The sequence below is a fragment of the Lampris incognitus genome, chromosome 14 (assembly GCF_029633865.1).
Source record: "Lampris incognitus isolate fLamInc1 chromosome 14, fLamInc1.hap2, whole genome shotgun sequence".
In the NCBI taxonomy this organism is placed as follows: domain Eukaryota; kingdom Metazoa; phylum Chordata; class Actinopteri; order Lampriformes; family Lampridae; genus Lampris; species Lampris incognitus.
In genome coordinates, this window is record NC_079224.1 from 17,847,869 (window position 1) to 17,871,369 (window position 23,501).

Consider the following 23,501-nt stretch of genomic DNA (forward strand, 5'->3'; position numbering starts at 1 on the left):
CGATCCACATACTTTGGTGCAGTGTGGACAGGGGAAAGGGGTGGTGGTTGGTGGTGGTGGATGAGCCTTTTTCTCTCTCCTTGCGATGTTGTTGCCTGTTTCTCTGCGGCACAGTGGAGTTTCCTTCTCATGACGTGCAGCTCGTTCCTGCACAGATTTCTTCCAGGAGCGCCTATCCAGTGCAATGTGCTCGATCTACTACGACTACTACCACTACTACCACTACGACTACTACTACCACTACTACTACCACTACTACGACTACTACTACTTTCAGCTGCTCCTGTTAGGGGTTGCCACAGCAGATCATCCGTTTCCATCTCTTCCTGTTTTCTGCATCTTCTTCTGTCACACCAGCCACCTGCATGTCTTCCCTCACCACATCCATAAACCTCCTCTTTGGCCTTCCTCTTTCCTTTTCCCCTGGCAGCTCCATATTCAGCATCCTTCTCCCAATATACCCAGCATCACTCCTCCGCACACGTCCAAGCCATCTCAATCTCGCCTCTCTTGCTTTGTCTCCAAACCGTCCAACTTGAGCGGTCCCCCTAATATAATCGTTCCTAATCCTGTCCTTCTTCGTCACTCCCAATGTGCTCGATGTGATGTTGAATTTCTTCAGACTGGTCTTGATATTGTCCTTGAAACGTTTCTTTTGCCTGCTGGGAGCTCGCTGACCTTCCTTCAGCTGGGAGTACAGGATCTGTTTGGGGAGATGTGTGTTGGACATGTGGATGGCATGGCCTGTCCATCGGAGCTGGTGCTGCGTTATTGTGGTGGTGGTGCTAGTCATGTTGGCTTCTTCCAGAACGCTAATGTTGGTGCATCTATCCTTCCAGCTGATCCTCGGGATCTTTCGTACGGATCTTTGGTGGGTGGAGTTGTTCCAGGGCTCTCAGGTGCCTGCTGTAGGTGGTCCATGACTCTGCTCCATACGGCAGGGTGGGGAGAACAACAGCTCTGTAGACCAGGAGTTTTGTTTGGGCCTTTAGGTCTCGGTCCTTCAAAGACTCTTACCCTGAGTCTGGCATGAGCGCCACTGGCACAACTCAGGTGATGGTTGACCTCAGAGTCTCACTCACTCACTCACACACACACTCACTCACTCACTCACTCACTCACTCACTCACTCACTCACTCACTCACTCACTCACTCACTCACTCACTCACTCACTCACTCACTCACTCACTCACACACACACACACACACACACACACACACACACACACACACACACACACATATCAAGAATCAGCCCACAGCAGTGCAACACAAAGACAAAAACACATATCTAAAAATTACAAGAACACTTAAATCAAACTACAAAAAAAAAAAAAATTAAAAAAATCCCTGTCCAAGAGCATGAATGCCAGGATGACTGTCAGAACTGCCGGTCTGCATGGACTAGCAGTTAGCTTAGCCTGCCCCGCTTCCACGTCCTGTCAGACTGCCCTCGGTGTTTCCTCCTCGGGTGCAGCTCCAGGCAGGGCCGTGGTCCCTGGGCCCACAGGACGCAGCAGACCAATCTCTCCCAGCCGATCCAGCGCCAGCTCTCCCAGCCATCAAACGAAGACACGGGCGTCCAGGTAGCGTGACGGTCTATTCCGTTGCCTACCAACATGGGGGATCGCCAGTTCGAATCCCCGTGTTACCTCCGGTGTTCCTACAGACACAATTGGCCGTGTCTGTGGGTGGGAAGCCGGAAATGGGTATGTGTCCTGGTCGCTGCAATAGCGCCTCCTCTGTTCAGGGGGGAGGGGGAACCGGGGGGGGGGGATAGCGTGATCCTCCCACGTGCTACATCCCCCTGGTGAAACTCTTCACTGTCAGGTGAGAAGAAGCGGCTGGTGACTCCACATGTATCGGAGGAGGCATGTGGTAGTTTGTAGCCCTCCCCGGATCGGCAGAGGGGGTGGAGCAGCGACCGGGACGGACGGCTCAGAAGAGTGGGGCAATTGGCCAAGTACAATTGGGGCGAAAAAAAGGGGGGGCGAAGACACAATCATACGAAGACACTAAAAACAGACACAGACGTGGACAAAGACACTGCATGGACCGTACTGGGTGAGGCCGCCGCAAAGGTGAGTTCTCGCCGCCATATACTTACACCACCCGCCACCTACATACACACCCTTCTCTCGCAAAGGGCTGTGATGAAGCTTGTGCGTTCTCTTGTTGCGCTGTGTTGTAGTCTTATTTCCTGACAGGGACCCTGGGCTAATGCCCACTTGCCAGAGCACGCTGTCTCCATAGCAGCCCCGCTAGCTTACACAGTAAACACCGCAAAGTAAATGAATGAACCTGTTTTAATCCAACAGGAGTACCTTTCCCGGCTTCACCAGTCATATCCTGTTTCAGCAGAACACCGCGTTTACCCTTTACAGTACCTGAATTATTTACTCAACATTTGGTGTCTCGGGCTCTCCCTGGACGGTTTTTGTTTAGGGTCATTTTGACGTGAAATAGATTTCAATGGTCTTTTTCATGCATGCCAAAGTCTGCATCTACACACACACACACACACACACACACACACACACACACACACACACACACACACACACACACACACACACACACACACACACACACACACACACACACACACACACACACTGTGTATATGGGGCGTTTCTATTTCACATTTGGTCCCAGCCAACTCAACTCGGCCCGAGTTTGTTCTCGTGGGGATGGCCATCTTTCCCGGTTTCGTTGGCGCGTGCAGAACGGTTCCGTTTGCCTGGCGTCGTTGTCCTTTCCCGCGGTAGAACAGCGCCATCGTGTGGTGTGTTCCCGGCATGAACCGCAAGTGCTGCGCTAAATCCGGGGGTCCGTGTAAAATGGGAAATCACAAAAGCAGGAATTTCCACGAGACAGTGGCGTAGGCACAGCGTTATGGGTTATTTATTTTCCACAACCTGAACTATATTGAGGACAGTCCAAGACTTACAGTTTTGCATGACAGCGCACATGCACTATGACTAAAGTGGCTAAAAATAGAAAGATTCACAAACACACATATCCATCAGCTGATTCACTAAATTGTGTAGTGGCTGAGATTCCGATGTAATCCATATGCCTAATCCTGTTTCCACGAGGGTATTATGATCTTAATTGCCCATCGTTTAAAAGAGGTTTCCCGAAAGACTTAACGGCTGGATGTATTCTAAATGCATTGTTGAATTAGGGTATTGATAAAAAATGAAAATAAATAAAAAAAGAAGACAGGGTAAATGAAATGCCCGGGACAGGGTGTAAAAATCGCCGCTATCTCGTCTTTAAATACTCGCCCCATACATGGCACAGGGCAGCCCTCCGCGCTGCGTGCGGAAATCAAAGCGCAGGCGTCGATTGGCGAGGGAAGGTGTCTTGCGTAGCCTACTGTACTGTACGTGGCCATTGATGCTGCTGGATAGATGTAACCCTGCCATGTAAATACACACACACACGCACGCACGCACACACACACGCACGCACACATACAAAGGATGGCGAGGGCGGCGGATCCAACATGCTGCTCCTGCACAGCCTGACGCTGGGATTCGTTTCGGAATTTGGCAAAAACGCGGGGGGCGGAAATCGGCGCGTCTCCGCATTCATCTCGACGGCTCGCCCGATGGTTTTTGGTGTGTGACACGCCGAGGGGGAGAGAGAGAGAGGGAGAGAGAGAGAGGGAGAGCGAGAGAGAGAGAGAGCCAGAATCAAGACGGGCGGGTTCCTTCGATCGACACTCGGGGAAAACGGGTCATTATGACCTTAGTATCCTCCGGTCGAACGAAATCATCGGCTTGCTTTTACACGGCGGCTCTCTGCTTGCACCTCCTGCTCCGGGTTTCGTGCGCCGTGTCCGGAGAGGAGCAGCGGTTCAGCGTGGAGGTAAGATGAAATGGCCTTCACCGCTCACCGTTCATGACCGTCTCATCTCATGTGAGAAAAAAAAAACAAAAACAACACCGACTCCCGACGTTATCCTCCATGGGCAATGCCACATCCCATCATCCTCACCCATCATGCATAACACGGGCAGGTTCGGTTGTGTGTTCGTGGGGGAGGATCTGATTATTTTAAGGTTATTACGCTGCGGTCCGTGATCTGATGTGATGTGATGTGATCTGATCCACCACCCCAACCCCCCCCCTCCATATTTTCTGTACAAACCAGATAAGATTGCTCTGACAGTATAGGCTAGGCTAGTGAACCGTCGTTAGGAAGCATGTGGATTTAATTGGCCCGGTGCAAACGGGGTTTTCCTATCGGTCACATCGTGCTGTATGTCCAAGCCATATGCTCCTCTGTCGTAGGGCAAAGCTTCAGCCTACTTTATTACAGGGACAACTAAAGTCCCACTCGGAGACGCTTCATTTCAGCAGCATCATGGTGCAGGAGGAGATTGGATATTGACAGATGTTAAATTACATACAGGGATTTGAGAACTTGTAGCCTCTTTTTGGGTTGCTGTGTGTGCTCACCCTCCACCGCAGCCATGCCTTAACATGGAGCTGAGGAGATGATGGTAGGATTTGGACGAAGACCTCTCTCTCTCTCTCTCTCTCTCTCTCTCTCTCTCTCTCTCTCTCTCTCTCTCTCTCTCTCTCTCTCTCTCTCTCTCTCTCTCCTCTCTCTCTCTCTCTCTCTCTCTCTCTCTCTCTCTCACACACACACACACACACACACACACACACACACACACCCCACGATAAATCAGATCCAGGGTTCGCCAAAAAAAAATCTCACTCCCAGATCTGTGCCTTTTGATCAAACACAACACACGGCAAACACACACATCCACAGGAAAGAGGGAGAGGCAAAAGGGATAAACAAGGCGTTTAGCTCAGCAGAAAGAGGGATCGAGGCAGAGAGGGGGAGGGATGGAGAGAGAGAGAGAGAGAGAGAGAGAGAGAGAGAGAGAGAGAGGAGAGAGAGAGAGAGAGAGAGGAGAGAGAGCTGGGTCGGATTAGCTGGCTGGAGCATCTCACATAGGCTGTGTCATGACGGGGAGGCAGCCGGACAGCTGTGGGTAGCGGGGCCACCTCGTGGCTCTCTCATCGTCGATATTGGAGCTGACAGTGAACACCCCCACCCCCAAGACCACTCAATCTCACTGCCTTCCTGAAAACCAAAGATGCTCTTTCACATGGGGGGGGGGTTGGCAATAGAGGCATTCCTGTCGAGTCTCACGTGTTCTGTGTGGCAGCAGCATCAAACAAGCGTTGGATGTTGTCAGTAGTCTGGATGTGGGTTTCGAATGATCCTGTGCGAATGATTGTTCCACTCAAAACACACACACACACACACACACACACACACACACACACACACACACACACACACACACACACACTCGCAAATCTATACTTGTAGGGCCCCCTCATCGACTACATTCATTCCCTAGCCCTTAACCCTAACCTTAACCATGCAAACCACATGCCTAACCCTTACCCTTACCCTAACCTTAACCCTAAAACCCTTTTACTTGTGAGGCCCCATAAAATGGCCCCACAAGGTAGGTGGTTTCTGGTTTTTCTATCCTAGTGGGGACCAAATATCCCCATTAGGATAGAAAAACATGGTACACACACACACATATGCAAATCTCCACATTGGGATGGATATGGAGACAAAAATATGTAGCTCTCACACATGTCCTCAGCTAGATGCATCCTGGATGGGAAAATTGAGTCAATCTTCGCCCCTTTCTGCAGCGCCTCAGCCATGCTGGGAACGGCGTCAACAGAAACCCACTCAACATGTTTGTTCTCTGAAGATTTAGAGCTTTTCATGTTGCAGCAACCACAGGCAGTTGGTTTGCTGATGACAGTGAGGCGGCATTGTGGTGATGGTTTTATATCGGTGAGTCACTGCACAGCCCCTGGCTAGGTGGAGTACGAAGGAGCCCAGTCAAATCTTTATCTCCGCTCTGTCATGGAATTGGCAGCAGCCTGAAGGTGTGAAAGGCCCGCTTCTGACTGACTGCAAGCTCACTGGTTCAAATCCGGGGGCCTCCTTGTGGAAAAGCGTGATGGGGGGAAAGAGAATGAACAATCATCTCTCTTCCCCCAACAACCGCTTGATAACCAGCCTGCAATGGAGTAAGACCTCCATCCATCCATCCATCCATTATCCAGACCACTTATCTTGCTCAGGGTTGCGGGGATGCTGGGGCCTATCCCAGCAGTCATTGCTGATGATGATGATGATGATGATGATGATGGAGTTAGACATTGGCCGGCATGTCTTCGCCAAAAAGTTTTTCTTAAGTTGATAGTTATACGCGAAGCCATCTACCTTGACTCATTGTTAGGAGGACACGAGACACGTTAACCAGTATTTTAATGGCGTAATCAAACACACTGGTCATCACACTCACGCATACTGTGCACGTACTTCCTTAACAAAAAGGAAGTCCTCGAAAACCCCTCGCTCCCATCACGACTCCAACAACCATGCAGCGAGGAACCTCCTATTGTAAGTATTGCTCTGTCCACTTTTGCAGGAATGGCTACAAAAGTACGGGTACCTTCCTCGCACAGACCCCCGGATGTCTGTCCTGCGCTCAGCCCAAGCCATGCACTCCGCCATCGCAGCCATGCAGCGCATCTACGGTCTCAATGTCACAGGGACACTGGATGAGAGCACCAAAGAGTGAGCAGAAGCATGTGCCGCAGTCACACACACACACACACACACACACACACACACACACACACACACACACACACACACACACACACACACACACACACACACACACACACACACACACACACACACACACACACACACACACACGTTGGCATGCTCACACATATCTACACACATGCAGTAAGGGTCAGTGGGTCGGCCATTATACCTTCATAAACACCGACGCACGCACTTCTGCAAAGTTAAGATGTGACGCCTCAGCTCGTTCACTCCAAGTGTAAAAAAAGAAAGTGTGGCAGCGAGTGAACTTCAGCTGCATATATATTTGTTGAGGTATTAACTGTTCTCCTTCTTCTCCGTTCTGCATGATGATGCAGTGATATCACAGTGAGGTGAGAATGACTGTTTCTATCTATCTACTGTGTGCTCTCTGTGTGTGTGTGCGTGTGTGTGTGTGTCACTTGGTTGTGGTCTCTATTGCACATGGGAACATGTAGCGTTGTTTAATCCCTCTTAGCCGAGGCCCTCTCTCTCACTCCTGAGCTTACATCCGGTGTGTGAAAGTGACAGTGAAAGTGACACCGCTGTAATGTGGAGCGGTTTAGCCGCACCGCACTCCCTATCTGGTGCTGCTGTGATTTCCCGGCTCCCGTCAGCAGGAGGGCCGCGTCATCTTCACCGCTTCATGCTTGTGGAGTGGTTGGATAAAGCGGTTTGAGAGAAAGAAAGAAAAAAAAGCCCTTCCAAGTTGTGACAGTTGATTTGGGGGTCATCAGTGTGTCCTACTCCGCCTCCCTTTCTGTCTCGTAACACCTCCACTCTTCTTCCATTTCGTCTCCCTCTCCTTTTTTTCACGCCTATCTGCCCTTTTTTTGTTCTTTCCATTCTTCAGATGGATGCAAAGGCCACGGTGTGGGGTTCCCGATAAACTTAAGGGTGTTTCGAGGTCACGGAAGCGGCGGTATGCGCTGACGGGCCAGAAGTGGCAGCGAACTCACATCACTTACAGGTGAGAGACTGGGGGATAGTTGTCATGGCGACCATTCACATCGGCAGCTCTTATTGTGACTTGGTGTGCCGGCGGAAGCCACTGATTTGCAGTGCCTCCCTCTCTCTTTTCTATGTCCTTCTCTCTCTCTCTCTCCCCCCCCCTCTCTGTTCATCTATCTATTTTTTGTCTGGCATCACATGGGCTGTCATAGAGGCACCACCAACACACTGTATCCACAAGCGAACAAATGCAAGCATGCACGCACACACACACACACACACACACACACACACACATGCATGCACGGACCCAGACTGTGATTCATGCACACACTGACATCACTCTTCCCTTCTATTCAGGTCTCAGAATCACATAAATGTTTACCGTTCATGGAAACTATTGTGTACACATGTGCGCACCGCGGCTGATGTTTACGGTCCGCAGCGGGTGTGACCTTTACCCGTAACCTTTACGTGGAGCGTAGCACGAATTAAAGTGGCGTGGTTTTCAACCTCCCTCCAGGTTTGCATATGGCCGTCGCTCGACGTACATTTGCAGCTCTGTCAAAACAAATAGTTTTCAGCCGACTAATAGGACGGCCTAGAGAGAAGGCCTTTCCTCTCGAACGCTAACTGTGAGCAAAACCCCCCCTCATCCTAAACAGTCCGTTCTTTTCGGTGGAAATATTCAAAGTCTCATCTTATCGCTCCTTATTAAACTCTTGCTCCTAATAGGCTCTGAGGAGGAGCGATAAAAGGGTCTCCGGCACGACTGGAAATTGACAGGTTACAGCGGCATTAGACGATAACACTGTCAATTTATTCAAATCCTTCCTCCCTCCCTGACTTTGAGTTGATGAGCCACCTCTCCTAATGGAATGTCAATCAGCGCTGAGCCTCGGCTGCTGCTGCTGACTGCAATTTCTTCATGAAAACGAATAGAGAGAGAGGGGGGGGGGAGGGTTCTCATTCCCCTCGGCCTGCTAGGGACTGATAACGACTACTGTGTTAAAAGTTCAGCAAGAGCTGCCGGGCTTGGAAAATTTTTTTAGTTGAAGTAAAAACTTTTCTTCTTCTTCTTCTTTTTTTTCCATTACTCTTCATTTTAGAAATAGAAAATCTCCCTCGGTGTCGCCGTTACATTTCACGCTTCTCATTTTCCCAGAGAGCGACGCGTGGCGCCTACAAGTGCCAGAAGCTATGGCGGCGTGAGCCCACCTTATTATGGCCAGTCCTCCGCGGAGTGTTCCCACACCGACCGCAGCTCCGATACCCATCGCCTTCCCTTCCGCTTCAGGATATTTAAAGCGAAGGCTGAGAGCCCTCGCGACGGAAGAAAAGCGACCGGACTAAAATGAATTAAAACACAAAGAGCGACCGCGAGATAAAAAAGGATAAGAATATCAGGTGAAGAGAATTATTGGTGCCTACCAACACGGGGATCGCTGTTTCGAATCCCCGTATTACCTACAGCTGGGTCAGGTGTCCCTACAGGCACAATTGGCCTTGTCTGTCGGTGGGAAGCCGGATGTGGGTATGTTTCCTGGTTGCTGCCACTATTGCCTCCTCTGGTCGGTCAGGGTGCCTGCTCGGGGGGGGGGGACTGGGGGGAATAGTGTGATCCTCCCACGTGAGACGTCCCCCTGGCGAAACTCCTCACTATCAGGGGAAGAGGAGGAGCTGGTGACTGGAAGGAGGTAAGTGGTAGTCTGCAGCCCTCCCCGGATCGGCAGAGGGGGTGGAGCAGTGATGGGGATGGCTCGGAAGAGTGGGGAAATTGGCCAAGTACAATTGGGGAGAAAAAGGGGGGGGGGACACGACAACACATCACCTACAGTTCAAGAAACATGTAAAAATTAGTTTTAGGGGGTCCGGAGGACAAAAGCCCAGTCACAAGTCAGCGGTCACCACTTATGAGTTTGCTCTGCTCTTCTTCCACTTCTTCTTCTCCCTCCAGCATAAAGAACATCACGCCAAAGGTCGGTACTCGGCCGACCCACGACGCCATCCGGCGGGCTTTCAACGTGTGGCAGGGCGTGACGCCACTGCGCTTCGAGGCTGTTCCGTACAGCGCCCTGGAGAGTGGCAGGCGCGATGTGGACATCACCATCATCTTCGCTTCGGGTTTCCATGGCGACAGCTCCCCCTTTGACGGGGAGGGCGGCTTCCTCGCCCATGCCTACTTCCCGGGCCCGGGGATAGGAGGGGATACCCATTTTGATTCGGATGAGCCCTGGACCCTGGGGAACCCCAACCACGATGGTGAGTGAGACACTTAACATACAAAAAAAAATAAATGAAGGATAAAACCTCCACCTGAGAGTCATTTCATCAGAATCCGGGCAGAACCAAAGGTGAATTTATATTTCACTATAGGCTTGTTTTCATATCTGGAAGGCAGGTTATGGACTACAGCTGGACAATATGTCCATATGGAGTGGACACTGAGATCTGAGACTCGGTACCATCAGGGATTTTGGTTAATATCCTGATGTAACTTAAATGTTGTCATTTCCTGGTTTTCTGGATTTGACTGTTTTAGCTGGGCAAAATGAAAAACGAATGCCTGCTGATGATCTGGTGCACAAATATCTCACGAAAGCACGAATAGCCACACCTAAAATATCGTCACAATATCGATACCAATGTATTCAGTCAAAAAACATCGTGATATTCGATTTTGTAGATATCGCCCAGCCCTGCCGTTCAGAAATGAACACTAGCAAGACAGCGAAGACAGAGCAGTGAGGGTCTGCGCCCCTCCCGGCCCCCCTCCCCTTTTCTGTCTGAAAAATTGGGATGTTTTTACCTGTGTCATTTGTTTTTTTTTCTGCATTATTATATCTAGCAGCCAACTTTCAAGTCCACTCCTCCAGTGTGGATGCAGGTTGGCTGTAGCAGGAGCCCAGAGAGGGTAATCAGATCTCTCCCCTCTCTCAGCCCTGCATCCACAGGCACTTTAATTATGCGGCCTGCAGGACGCTGGGCCTGTCAAAGCGCCACCACGCTGCTCAAGCTTCCAGAGCGAGTCTGATGCTAACGCCCACAAGCCCCCAGCACTTACATTCCCAGCACCAATCAGCCGGAAATTGTTAATTGATTGCGAGTTTTATTTTCTGTCGTTCTTTGCCACATTTCAACTCTCCATCCTTCCCTCTCTCTCCCTCTCTCTCTCTTGCTTCCCTTCTCACCGATGCCCCAATGGCAATTGTCTCAGGTTCCCAAGTAAATTCGTGTTCCCCTCGCCCAGCGTCCCCATGACTGCCCATACAGAGCAGTGCAGATTATTTCCCAAAATCCTCCCTCTCAGCCTCTGTGTGTGGACCGCCGTGTGACCTTTGACCGGCTTTAACAGCGGTGCAACTGTAAATGTTGCATTGCATGTCAACATGTGTGCTAATGGTAGCCGGGCCCGCCTCTCGGGAGCTCCTGTGGCAGCCTGCACAGCTTGCGGGATTGGATATCATGTTTTAAAGGGCAGCAATCTCCAGGGGCCGTCTTCAGTGAGATGTTGTAGAGAAACAGTGAATTTTTCTCTAATTCAAACCAAAGCTATCCCTTAAATGCCGACTGTAGATTGACATTGTATATTTTTGTAATTCGTGTCTGTTTTTTTTTTTGTTTTTTGTTTTTTGCACAAACTTGTATGTGCTTGTCGCTGTTTGTATTTGTGTGCAGGTGTGTATACATGCACCCTTGCGAGGATGTGTGTGATGTGCACACATGCATTGGATCAGCATGTGTACATGTTCACGTGGCCTTGTATGTGTCCACTTGCATTGCCTTTCCTCTGTTCTCCGTCTTCCTTGGGCGGTGATATGATTGTGTTTCTCCATGTTCTCTGGGAGATGTGGGTCAGATGGTGACTTATTTTCTCACACTGGGAAAAGAAAAATAACACCAACACACTGAACCCCTGCTTTGGTTAGATTTACTTTTGCAAAGGGGTGCAATTCATTTTCCTTTCTTCACTACTGACAGTTTTCCCAGTGCCACTGATATAGTAGGGTTTATTAGAGGCTGCTGAATATGCTTGGGTTATTTTTCTTTTCTGTGTCATCACATGTCTTTATATTCTATACCTCAAAAGTGAATCAGTAGTCATTAGTTTAATCACAAGGGTAACCTTGACAACTCTGTGCTCCGGCACTGCTGACGTCTTTGTGCAAAACAGGGATGTATTGATTAAAATGATATATATAAATGAAAACGATGAAAATGTCTAAAAAAGTTTGATTCTAATTGGGAATTATGTTTCCTGGTCAGTAACTGAATGACAAAACACGTGTGTGTGTGTGTGTGTCTATATATGTGTATATATGTGTGTGCGTGTGCGTGTGTGTGTGTGTGTATATATATATATATATATATATATATATATATATATATACAATCCAGTGAGTCAAGTAAATTCTTTATGAGACAGTACAAGCCTGTTTCATGCCATAAGCTATCATCAGCTGTCAGTAAAACTGCTCATTGGATAATTTTGCTCCTTATGTGTTGAGCACGTTCCCTAGCATTGGGTGTTTCTTTTAACAAAGTTATCTATCTATCTATCTATCTATCTATCTATCTATCTATCTATCTATCTATCTATCTATCTATCTATCTATCTATCTATCTATCTATCTATCTATCTATCTATCTATCTATCTATCTATCTATCTATCTATCTATCTATCTATCTATCTATCTATCTATCTATCTATCTATCTATCTATCTATCTATCTATCTATCTATCTATCTATCTATCTATCTATCTATCTATCTATCTATCTATCTATCTAACTATCTATCTAACTATCTATCTAACTATCTATCTATCTATCTATCTATCTATCTATCTATCTATCTATCTATCTATCTATCTATCTATCTATCTATCTATCTATCTATCTATCTATCTATCTATCTATCTATCTATCTATCTATATGTGTGTGTGTGTGTGTGTGTGTGTGTGTGTGTGTGTGTGTGTGTGTGTAATTGTACATAAAAAACATACCATTTACTGCGTCGTCATGCACATCATGTGCACAATGTCCAATGGGGAAGGCAGAGGTGCGATGTTCAAAAATTCAAAAACACATGACCGCTAATGGTCCAAGGGGGGGGGTTGTCTATTGGCATGATTTATAAATAATAGGTGCTTCTATCTATCTATCTATCTATCTATCTATCTATCTATCTATCTATCTATCTATCTATCTATCTATCTATCTATCTATCTATCTATCTATCTATCTATCTATCTATCTATCTATCTATCTATCTATCTATCTATCTATCTATCTATCTATCTATCTATCTATCTATCTATCTATCTATCTATCTATCTATCTATCTATCTATCTATCTATCTATCTATCTATCTATCTATCTATCTATCTATCTATCTATATATGTGTGTGTGTGTGTGTGTGTGTGTGTAATTGTACATAAAAAACATACCATTTACTGCGTCGTCATGCACATCATGTGCACAATGTCCAATGGGGAAGGCAGAGGTGCGATGTTCAAAAATTCAAAAACACATGACCGCTAATGGTCCAAGGGGGGGTGTTGTCTATTGGCATGATTTATAAATAATAGGTGCTTCTATCTATCTATCTATCTATCTATCTATCTATCTATCTATCTATCTATCTATCTATCTATCTATCTATCTATCTATCTATCTATCTATCTATCTATCTATCTATCTATCTATCTATCTATCTATCTATCTAATCCAGTGAGTCAAGTAAATTCTTTATGAGACAGTACAAGCCTGTTTCATGCCATAAGCAACATAAACAATCACCAGCTGTCGATAAAGCTACTCCTTCATCAGTAGTAGCTTTATTGACAGCTGATGATAGCTTATGGCATGAAACAGGCTTGTACTGTCTCATAAAGAATTTACTTGACTGACTGGATTATTTTGCTCCTTATTTGTTGAGCACTTTCCCTACCGTTGGGTGTTTCTTTTAACAAAGTTTTATATATATATATTCTATTGAATAATTTCAACTGTCAAGCTTCTTGATTATTGCGTTGTTAGGTTGAAAACCTATACAATACAGAGAAGAAAAAAAATGGCCGCTGCAGTAGAAACCGGAAGTCGGCGGACTACAGTTATGCACAGAGCCGAATATTTGGTTAGCTGGCTCTCAACTCGCACGCATCCGCAATTCACGCCACACTCTCTCCGCTTCTCCCATGGATGTATTAGAGCAGGGTTTCTCCCGTTGTCAGCTTTTATTTTCATTCTTCATCCTCGTGAATTTTTTTTCTTCTTCGTGGCCTATGCACGACAACCGCCAAACTCAACTTCCTTCCGTGTCAAAATAAAAGCCGCCGTTCGTTTAGGCTCTGGCAGCACAGTAGATATGTTTTTTGTTGTTTGCTCATGTGTGTTGGCTGTATGTGTGTATTTCATAGGCTATTTCATCTATAAATATGTTGTACATGGTAACGTTTGTGCAAGAGCACCTGCTTGCACAAAAGTTGTTGTGGGAATTCGCCCTTATCCTTGCCATCCTTTTTACCCTCACCAGGAAACGACCTGTTCTTGGTTGCGGTTCATGAGCTAGGCCACGCTCTTGGTTTGGAACACTCCAATGACCCCACCGCCATCATGGCCCCCTTCTACCAGTACATGGACACAGAGAACTTCAGACTACCTCATGACGACCTACAGGGCATTCAGAAAATCTACGGTAACCCCCTATGCCAGAAATAGAAAGCTCCGCCCAACCTGCAGAACTGCAGAGCTGCGTATAATAAACACAAAATCCAATCAAGAATCAATCAAAAATGACTTAACCTCTCAATACTCGTCGTGGGTCTGGTAGCTCAGTTATAAGATTTAAGCGATAATGTTCTGACTGATATGATTTGCATTTTCTTTTCCTGTGCACCTAGCGCCTGCAGTTGATGTGACTATTTTGTCTTCAGGTCCACCGGACAAAGCACCCCAGCCAACCAGGCCCCCTCCCACAGCTGCCCCTCCTCACTTCTTCCCCCCATCAGAACCCCGCAAGCACGACCGCCAGGTCAGGCCCCACCGCCCCCCGCAGGGGGCCAAGCCCTCCAACCCAAATTCCAAACCCAACATCTGTGATGGTGGCTTCAACACCCTGGCCATCCTCCGCCAAGAGCTGTTTGTGTTCAAGGTGTGGCAGACAGTCCGCTTAAGCAAACACAGATGCTGTTTGCCCGGCTTTCAAGACTGTCTAAATTATTAATCTGAGCACAGGATAGTGATGAATATGATGATGAATATGATGATGATGTCATTCCATCCTACCTATATAATCCATGTTCATTTCTGTAGGACCAGTGGTTTTGGAGGGTACGGGACAACTCGGTGGTGCCTGGCTACCCCATGCAAATCAACTACTTCTGGAAAGGCCTGCCATCTAAAATAGATGCCGTGTATGAGAACAGTGAAGGGAAGTTTGTTTTCTTTAAGGGTAAGAGAACATCGTTCGTCACAGGCTATTTCGATGGACCACAAAGGGACATTATCAGAGTGAAACCACAAACAGCTACTTAACAACAAGAGACAAAAATAAACCACCGGTGTGAGTGAATGAGAACGATTTTGTCAGAGTAATTGTTTTTGTTTTTTTTGTTTTTTTGGTATCAAAGTGTTTTGCCATGGATGAGTGAGCGAATGATGTCTGTGCTTTTATAGAGCGAGTGGGTGACTGCAAGGTTGTTTGTGCGAGCTGTACGGTAGCAGGATGGGCGAGGGTCTGGTCCAACCGTCCATCCATCAGGGAGATTAACATGACATCTGTCACCCAGTAGGATCAGAGAGTGCCTCTGCTTTATTTATTCAGTCACGGGGACATAACGCTGTGTGTGTGTGTGTGTGTATATATGTATGTGTGTGTGTGTGTAGCTACTTACTGAAGACACAGCTCCGCAGCAGATCTCTCTGCTCTGTGCTTGAGGCATTGATGATGAAAGTGAATTAAATGCAGCAATAGTTTCAATAAAACACCAGACCGAGTCTCGCTGGAAAGTGGCTTAAAGGGACATACCGGCAATTTTTGCAGGTTTTTGCCCGTGAACTGCGATGTAATGTACTTGACATGACTCCCGACCATTTTCCAAAGCATAGCGTTTTAGACTTTTGAATGTGTTTTTTTTTCTTCTAGTTTCGCCTTGCAGACGCTTGAAACTTGCTTGAGATGGGTAATCCATCACGGTGAACGTCCTGTCATTGTTGGTTTTTTTTGTCAGTTACGCTACCGTTGCAGGATGCTTCAGTTGAAAGCAAGGGTTGGTGTAAAAAGTCTCATTTGTGCGTCCCAGTGCGCTCTGACATCCGAGCCGTAAAAGTCGACCGCTGAACAGCAAACCACGTTGTGAGAAGATCAAATCTGGAAGAAAAACAATAAGCACATAAGGACGTCATAAAAAAGGACAACCAGGTTGTTGGCTTCCTGCCTTTAAATGGTTGCTGTTCAGCAGCCAGTTCTCAAATATTGGATGCCTGAGACAAATAACATTGACCATGTGATAGATAACTTACCTCAAGCCAGTTTCAAACCTCTGTAAGTTGATTTGCATTGCATACTGACATGAATGGGAATCAGTAGCTCTGGGGAAGGTAGGAAAAACGCATGCAAACATCTTTAAATACAACAGTATGCTTTGTAAGCCAGTCAGGAGCAATGCAAAGTATATGTCATTTGTAATAAATGGGCTAAAACATGCAAAAACACTGATATGTCTTTTTCAGAGCATTGTCTCGATGCTCTTTGCTTTGTAGATAATTCCCCACTGATTCTCTGCCGTGCATATAAACTACATGATATATCTGTCATTTGGAATCACAATAATTGAAAACATAGTTTAAAGAGCGGAAAAAATCCATGCAAAATGAACGAATGGGTTCAGGACTAATGGGACCATCTCTGCACAGATGTGATATTTAGGGGTGTCATCAAAAACCCTGAATCCAATGTTAATGGCCCCTGAGTCCATTAACATTGGACTCAGGGTTTATGATGATAACTTTGTTCCACTGAATTGATCTCTCTAAGTGATTTTTTTGGGGTTTTTTTGTTTCCCCCTCCCCAGGAAACCGTTTCTGGGTGTTTAAGGACACAACTCTCCAGCCGACCTACCCTCAAGAGCTCTCCCTGTTCGGGAGTGGCATGCCCACCCAGAGCATCGAGACAGCAGTCTGGTGGGAAGACGTGGCCAAGACCTACTTCTTCAAAGGAGACAGGTCTGTCTGGAAGGGTTGCTTGCCAACTGTGGGTATATTACAAAGTCCAGCCTTGTTAAAAGCAGTTGTTCTTGAGGAGAATCTCAGAGTGAAGAGTTAAAGTGCCACAGAATGAAGATCTTGGAAGATTGAGAGTTATGTAAAGGTCACATTTGGGCTGTGGGCCGCACGGTGGCACAGTGGTTAGTGCGGTCGCCTCACAGCAAGAAGGTTCTGGGTTCGAACCCCGGGGGTTGTTTATCCTTGGGGGTCATCCAAGGGCGTCCTCTGTGTTCAGTTTGCATGTTCCTCCCATGTACTGCGTGGGTTTCCTCTGGGTGCTCCAGTTTCCTCCCACAATCCAAAGAAATGCAGGTCAGGTGAATCGGCCTTGCTAAGTTGTCCCTAGGTGTGAATGTGTCAGCCCTGTGATGGACTGGCAGCCTGTCCAGGGTGTCCCCCCGCCTGCTGCCCCAATGACTGCTGGGATAGGCTCCAGCATCCCCGCGACCCCAATTGGGATAAGCGGCTTGGATAATGGATGGATGGATTTGGGTTGTGAATGGATTCAGTATCATAGAGGGACAGTTGCATTCATCACACGTCTTTATGACCAGTCAAATTAATCAATCGGGGTAATCAATTTGATTACCTATCTCTGTCAATATCTTTTATTTTGTGCACGTTGTGGCTTCGATAACCCTAAGTTGGGAATGAGCGGGAGCATTTCTATTAGAAAGTCTTCTCAAGCAAACCAGTACCAGAGGATCTGTTGGGTTTTTTTGCGTTGTGCCATTGCAAGTGTCTTAGATGATAAGAGTCTGCCGATATGAGTCACATGTTTGTTCAGCTGTCACGATAAATCATATCCCAAGGGGTCAGGAGACCCCGTGGCGAAAGCAGATAAAATGCTTTGTCATGATACTGTCATCCCTCAGCCGGCTGTTGCACATGAAGACAAACAGGACTTTCTGTCCATTGTCAAACACAGGATTTTATCTCAGCCCGACTCACACAGGGAGGAGTGTGTGTGTGTGTGTGTGTGTGTGTGTGTGTGTGTGTGTGTGTGTGTGTGTGTGTGTGTGTGTGTGTGTGTGTGTGTGTGTGTGTGTGTGTGTGTGTGTGTGTGTGTGTGTGTGCAGAAACAAAGAAAATCCTCCACATTTGTAACAGAAACATCAAATTAGGACCGAGCAATGATTCTATATTGTTGTTTATCGTTTTTCAAACGGATGGCATCGGGGGTGAAATTCCCATATTGTTAAATCACAACACACAATTTAGTCGTCTAAAAGAGTGAAAACAGTGATCTCTTTGCTGACATTTCTCCCAAAATGAAGGCTGAAATATCTGTGAGTGTATTATTTTGGAAAACAAGTTTTGGTTTGAAACGACTGTACGTGTGCTTGAAAGCAGCTGGATGATGTGATGGACCTCGGTAGCTATTAATATCCTCCACGTTGGCCAGCACCACCATCAGTGCGACCGCAGCAGCCTCCGCAGCAAGTTTGTACAATAGAAAAAACATAGTGTGGTCTCGTTTGCCTGTAGTGTTGTTTGCTCGTAAATTCGGTTGCCGTCGAGATGTTGACAGGTTTTAGGGTTAAAAAAAATGATCAAAGCCCAATTGGAGGCCCTGCGGGACTGGAAGCGGCTTGTGCAAAAGCTGTCAGCGGATGGGAATTCTGCGGGGTGCCTCAGATTGTCACATTCCTAATTTTGAGGTCGCGCCTTGGGAAATGATTACACTTGACTTACATTCGAGTGCCGGAGAGGAGGAGGAGGAGGAGGAGTGCGCCTGTGAAGCAGGCTGACATGTATGGTGGGATCTCGTACTCATAGGTTTGACGTTGGGAGACAAGTTGTCAAGCCGTTGCATAACTAAACACTCGTGAGTTTTCTTCAGCGGTTTATGCAAAGTGTGTGGGTGCACATATCTGTGTCTGTCGGTACATATCTTTATCTTTATCTCTTATCTCAATGTAACCTCTCTCAGATACTGGCGGTACAACGAGGATATGAGGACAATGGACCCCGGTTATCCCAAACCCATCACCATCTGGAAGGGCATCCCTGACTCTCCACAAGGGGCTTTTGTGGATAAGGCAAACGGTACACTTGTTTTTTGTTTTTTTTTGGTGTTGTTGATTTTTCTCCCCATTTGTACTTGGCCAATTACCCCACTCTTCCAAGCTGTCCTGGTCGCTGCTCCACCCCCTCTGCCGATCTGGGGGGGGGGGGGGGGCTGCAGACTACCGCATGCCTCCTCCGATACATGCGGAGTCGCCAGCCGCTTTGTTTCACCTGACAGTGAGGAGTTTCCCCAAGGGGGACGTAGCACATGGGAGGATCACACTATTCTTCCCCCAGTTCCCCCTCCCCCCTGAACAGGCGCCCCGACCGACCAGCGGAGGCGCTAGTACAGCGACCGGGACACATACCCACATCTGGCTTCCCACCCGCAGACATGACCAATTGTGTCTCTAGGGACGCCCGACCAAGCCAGAGGTATCACGGGGATTCAAACTGGCGATCCCCGTGTTGGTAGGCAGGTACACGCCTTTTTACCCCAAGCCCGTGTCTTTGTGAACATGGTGGTTTTTCCTTTTTTTGCCGTCAGAAGGGGCTCGTTATTCCCTAAAATAACGATAGCAGGGCTTTACAAGTTGTGTTCGGCAAGGCTTGAGAAGCGTGAAAAGGAAAACAAGGAAATTAGGGGAGCATTTGATAATTTCAAGTACAATGGGAAAATGAACAAGCCAGTGTTCAAGCCCCCTGCGGGCCCCCCTCAGATAAATCATACCATGTTTCCTCCTAATGTAAGCTGCTGGAGGCTCTACAGTTGAACATGCCGCTGTAAGCCTCATGTCTAGTAAACACATACAGTATTGAACAAAGCCGTGTGTTCACCACAGACCTTTGTTAGGGAAACAGAACCAGCTCCTGCAATGGAGCTAAGTTACTGGGTGCTGAGCGCTGGGAGGAGGTTTCACTACAAAAGAAAAATTCTTCCTGTCCTCTCCTCATCCCTACTGTGACAATATGCGTGCACACGTGATAACCGTTAACTGGCGTACACATTACTTATTGATGCATTCTTGTTCATTTTCATTCTCGTTACTTCGTTTTCGTTTCTGAGCTCCTCTGACGGAGCAGATCGAGCGTTATTGCCCCCTCTGGGCCCGCCCCTCCTTCATCCTTATTGGCTGGTGCAACTAGAGGCGACGTTGATGAGCTGGGCTCTTCAGCACAAGCTGAAGAGGTGGAGTGCTCAGGGCATTAGGCCCTGAAAAGAGGACAGGTCCCTGCATTAGGATTAACAAGAACCTAAATAAATTAGTAAATAAAATAAAAAATACATGAAGAGCTTTTTTACAGGCCATTAAGGGAAAAGACAGCGTAAGTCTGCTCAACATAAATTCATCAAGTCCTTACTTGCTTGGACTCAATGACTAGAAATGCTTGGCATCTCTGTGAAACTGGGTGTCCTTTTTTTTTGGAGGGATCCCCCCCCCCCCATTTTTCCCCCTAATTGTATCCAGCCAATCACCCCACTCTTCCTAGCCATCCTGGGCGCTGCTCCACCCCCTCTGCCAATCCGGGGAGGGCTGCAGACTACCACATGCCTCCTCCGATACATGTGGCGTTGCCAGCCGCTTCTTTTCACCTGACAGTGAAGAGTTTCAACAGGGGGACATAGTGCATGGGAGAATCACGCTATTCCCTCCACTTCCCCCTCCCCCCTGAACAGACGCCCCGACCGACCAGAGGAGGCGCTAGTGCAGCAACCAGGACACACACCCACATCTGGCTTCCCACCCACAGACACGGCCAATTGTGTCTGTAGGGATGTCCGACCAAGCCGGAGGTAACACGGGGATTTGAACCAACGATCCCCGTGTTGGTAGGCAACAGAATAGACCGCCATGCTACCCGGACGCCCCTGGGTGTCCTTGTTTAATGTGATATTATGTTATTTTTTCCATTCTTTATTGAAAACAGTTTCATATATATATATATATAATGTTATATTATGTAATATTTGTTTCTGGTGAGCATCCCACCACATCAAATTCCTTTTATGTGTGAACTTCCTCGGCGAATAAAACTGATTCGGTTTCTGGTTGTAATTCTGACTTGCTGTACCTTCCTCCATTTTTTTTCATTTTTTTTCCTCAGCCAATTCTGTGTAAAATCATGCATTTTATAGATAATTACACAGGGTTGCAATCCTTATTTAGTGCATGGCTGCACTGAAGTGGTGCATCCAATCCGGAAATCGTTTCCGTTTGTCCATGTTTCACATTTCTGTGTAAGTGAATCCGCTGTTTTCCACACTCCCTCCACCCAGGCTTCACCTACTTCTACAAAGGGAAAGAGTACTGGAAGTTCAACAACCAGCTGCTGCGCGTGGAGCCTGGCTACCCCAGGTCCATCCTGAGGGACTTCATGGGCTGTGACGGTCTGCCCGCCGACCCCGACTGGGACTGGAACCCCCCGGTAGCGGAGGAGCGCCACTATGACAGCGGAGACGTGGACATTGTCATCAAACTGGACAGCACGGGCGGCACGGAGAAAGCAGTGGCCATTGCCATCCCTTGCGTCCTGGCTCTGTGCATGATGGTCCTGCTCTACACCGTCTTCCAGTTCAGGAGGAAGAGCACGCAGCGCCACATACTGTACTGCAAGCGCTCCATGCAGGAGTGGGTCTGACAGGATCATCTGGGCCCTGTGGGGGGGGGAAAGGGATACGGAGCTCTGCTCGCGGTCTGAGTGTCGTTCGAAACCCTTAGTACAGTACATCGGAAATACTGAAAAGGCCGCAGTACATTAGGGCTTCCACTGCTCGCGAAATCTTTCCAAAACTCTGCGTTTCGTGCTCATGATGTGCAAGCTAGAGTGACGTAAACCCCTCCGGAGAGCGCCGGCAAAGACTATGAGGGAGCCGCTGCTCCCGGTCCCAGCTAATATGTATGTATCTTCTGCTTTGACTCTTTTCGCTCTATCTCAGAATGAACTCAATCAAGTGAGACAGAGCTAAGCTGAGCGGGACCTCCGTCTCCTCCTCCCTGTCCCCGCACGCCTCTCAAAAAGCCCCTAGCGTTTACTCCAGTGAACAAATTAGATATAGGATGCTACTTTACTTTCATTTCTTAATTAACTTGCCCTCAAGCTCTGCTTCTTTTGATTTAGGTCCTTGCAAAAGATTATTCATTGTGTAGAGAGGACTGATACACAAACCAAATATGAATTTTTACTTCCAAAGAGGATCACCGCTCAAAGTTTTTTTTTGTGTTGTTGTTGTTGATGGGAGGGTTCTCGCCCACAGATCTTAACATTGTGGCACCGTTCTCACATTTTTCTTTCGCCATCCCTATTCATGTCCGCCCATCTGCTCTGCCGTCTGTGAGATGCATAGGAAGCAGCAGTTATCAGCAGCCGGGAACTGAAGACTGTTGTGGCAGCCCGTCTCCAAAAACAGGGGCCAAAAACCTCTCTGCAATATTTATGAGACTGCCTTAATCATAGATTACTTTTACTTTTCACTCCTTCTCTCTCTCTCTCTCTCTCTCCCTCTGCTGCTCTTTCTCTCCATCTCACCCCATCTCGCTTGTATTTTCTATTCCTTTCTCTTTCGCTCCGCTCCTTCGCCGGTGTGTCTGAAGGCTCATACTGCATGCTACATACTGAAAAAAAAGCCACAGCAGGGATGGAGAAGGATCAGTGGATTAATGTTTGTCCATAATTCAACATCAAAACCTCTTCTGGAAGGTGACTTGGTCTACGCAAGTTGTACGATTCCTGTGTTAAATTTGGATTGTGTACTCACAATCCCTAACTGATGAGTATCTATTCCATTCATACGTTTACCTCAGATTATGAGACTTGTGTAGTGTGTGTGTGCGTGCGTGTGTGTGCATGCATGTGTGTATGCGTGTGTGCGTGTGTGTGTGCATGCATGCGTGTGTACGTGCACGTGTGTGTGTTCGAGAAGGAGGGAGAGAGTTGTATGTGTATAATGCATATGTAAAGTATGTATATGAATATATGACGACCCAACATGTCAAAGGTCAAAGGAAACCATATAAAGAAGCGTACTCCATGCTGCCGTCTGAACAGCGGAGGCGTCCCATTATGAATGCAGCACAGTTCAGGTCGTAAGGATAGATATCGTCTTGCAGTTGCTTGTGCGTTCCTTCCCACATAATGTGACCGCGTGGTTTATAGCATTCTGTCAGGTGATGAAGTCACGTGCCCTCTCTGTGAATGTTCATAACGACTCTTTTTTAATTTATGCTTACTGTATTATATTATAATTCCTCTTTTACTTGAAGTTGTTTCTTTACAGTCTTTAGATATTCTGTACAGAATACCCTTGGTAAAATCAAGCTAATATCACTCTGCATCATATTGTAGATAAAACGGTTTTGGGTTTTTTTTTAATTCATGCGTGCAAGAGATCCAGTCTTGGTTCAGACAGTCTAGTCGCGGTTAGACGGACTCAAACGTGGTCAGATGCATTTTTGTTTTAAATCTCGTCATCCTTTCTGTTTAATTCTGTGAAGAATCAGAACTTGGACCTGCATCACGACATGTTATTTCCACAGACTGAAGTGTGGCTCGTTCTGACCACGCGTCACTTGTAGACTCCTTCACA

The 23,501-nt window shown here is 47.2% G+C and overlaps 1 protein-coding gene across 2 annotated transcripts; it reads left to right on the forward strand.

Moving 5' to 3' along the window:
• Positions 1 to 3,814: 3,814 nt before the first annotated feature.
• mmp16b (matrix metallopeptidase 16b (membrane-inserted)) lies at positions 3,815 to 21,556 on the forward strand. 2 transcript variants are annotated; one of them, XM_056293033.1, is made up of 10 exons: positions 3,815 to 3,877; positions 6,495 to 6,643; positions 7,536 to 7,652; positions 9,591 to 9,895; positions 14,175 to 14,336; positions 14,575 to 14,792; positions 14,954 to 15,092; positions 16,714 to 16,864; positions 18,840 to 18,955; positions 21,195 to 21,556. In XM_056293033.1, the coding sequence occupies exons 2-10, from the start codon at positions 6,540 to 6,542 to the stop codon at positions 21,554 to 21,556; spliced, it is 1,674 nt and encodes a 557-aa protein (XP_056149008.1). In that variant the 5' UTR covers positions 3,815 to 3,877; positions 6,495 to 6,539. The 2 variants fall into 2 exon arrangements, with proteins under 2 accessions (XP_056149008.1, XP_056149009.1); XM_056293034.1 differs by lacking the exon at positions 3,815 to 3,877 and having other exon boundaries at positions 6,504 to 6,643; positions 14,175 to 14,348; positions 14,590 to 14,621; positions 14,673 to 14,792.
• The last annotated feature ends 1,945 nt before the right edge of the window (positions 21,557 to 23,501 follow it).

Excerpts from the sequence above, each read along its gene's own strand:
- mmp16b (XM_056293033.1), top strand. The coding sequence starts at position 6,540 with ATGTCTGTCCTGCGCTCAGCCCAAGCCATGCACTCCGCCATCGCAGCC. Across the intron at positions 6,644-7,535 it reads CTGGATGAGAGCACCAAAGA|ATGGATGCAAAGGCCACGGT; the intron begins GTGAGCAGAAGC and ends TCCATTCTTCAG. Across the intron at positions 9,896-14,174 it reads GGGGAACCCCAACCACGATG|GAAACGACCTGTTCTTGGTT; the intron begins GTGAGTGAGACA and ends TACCCTCACCAG.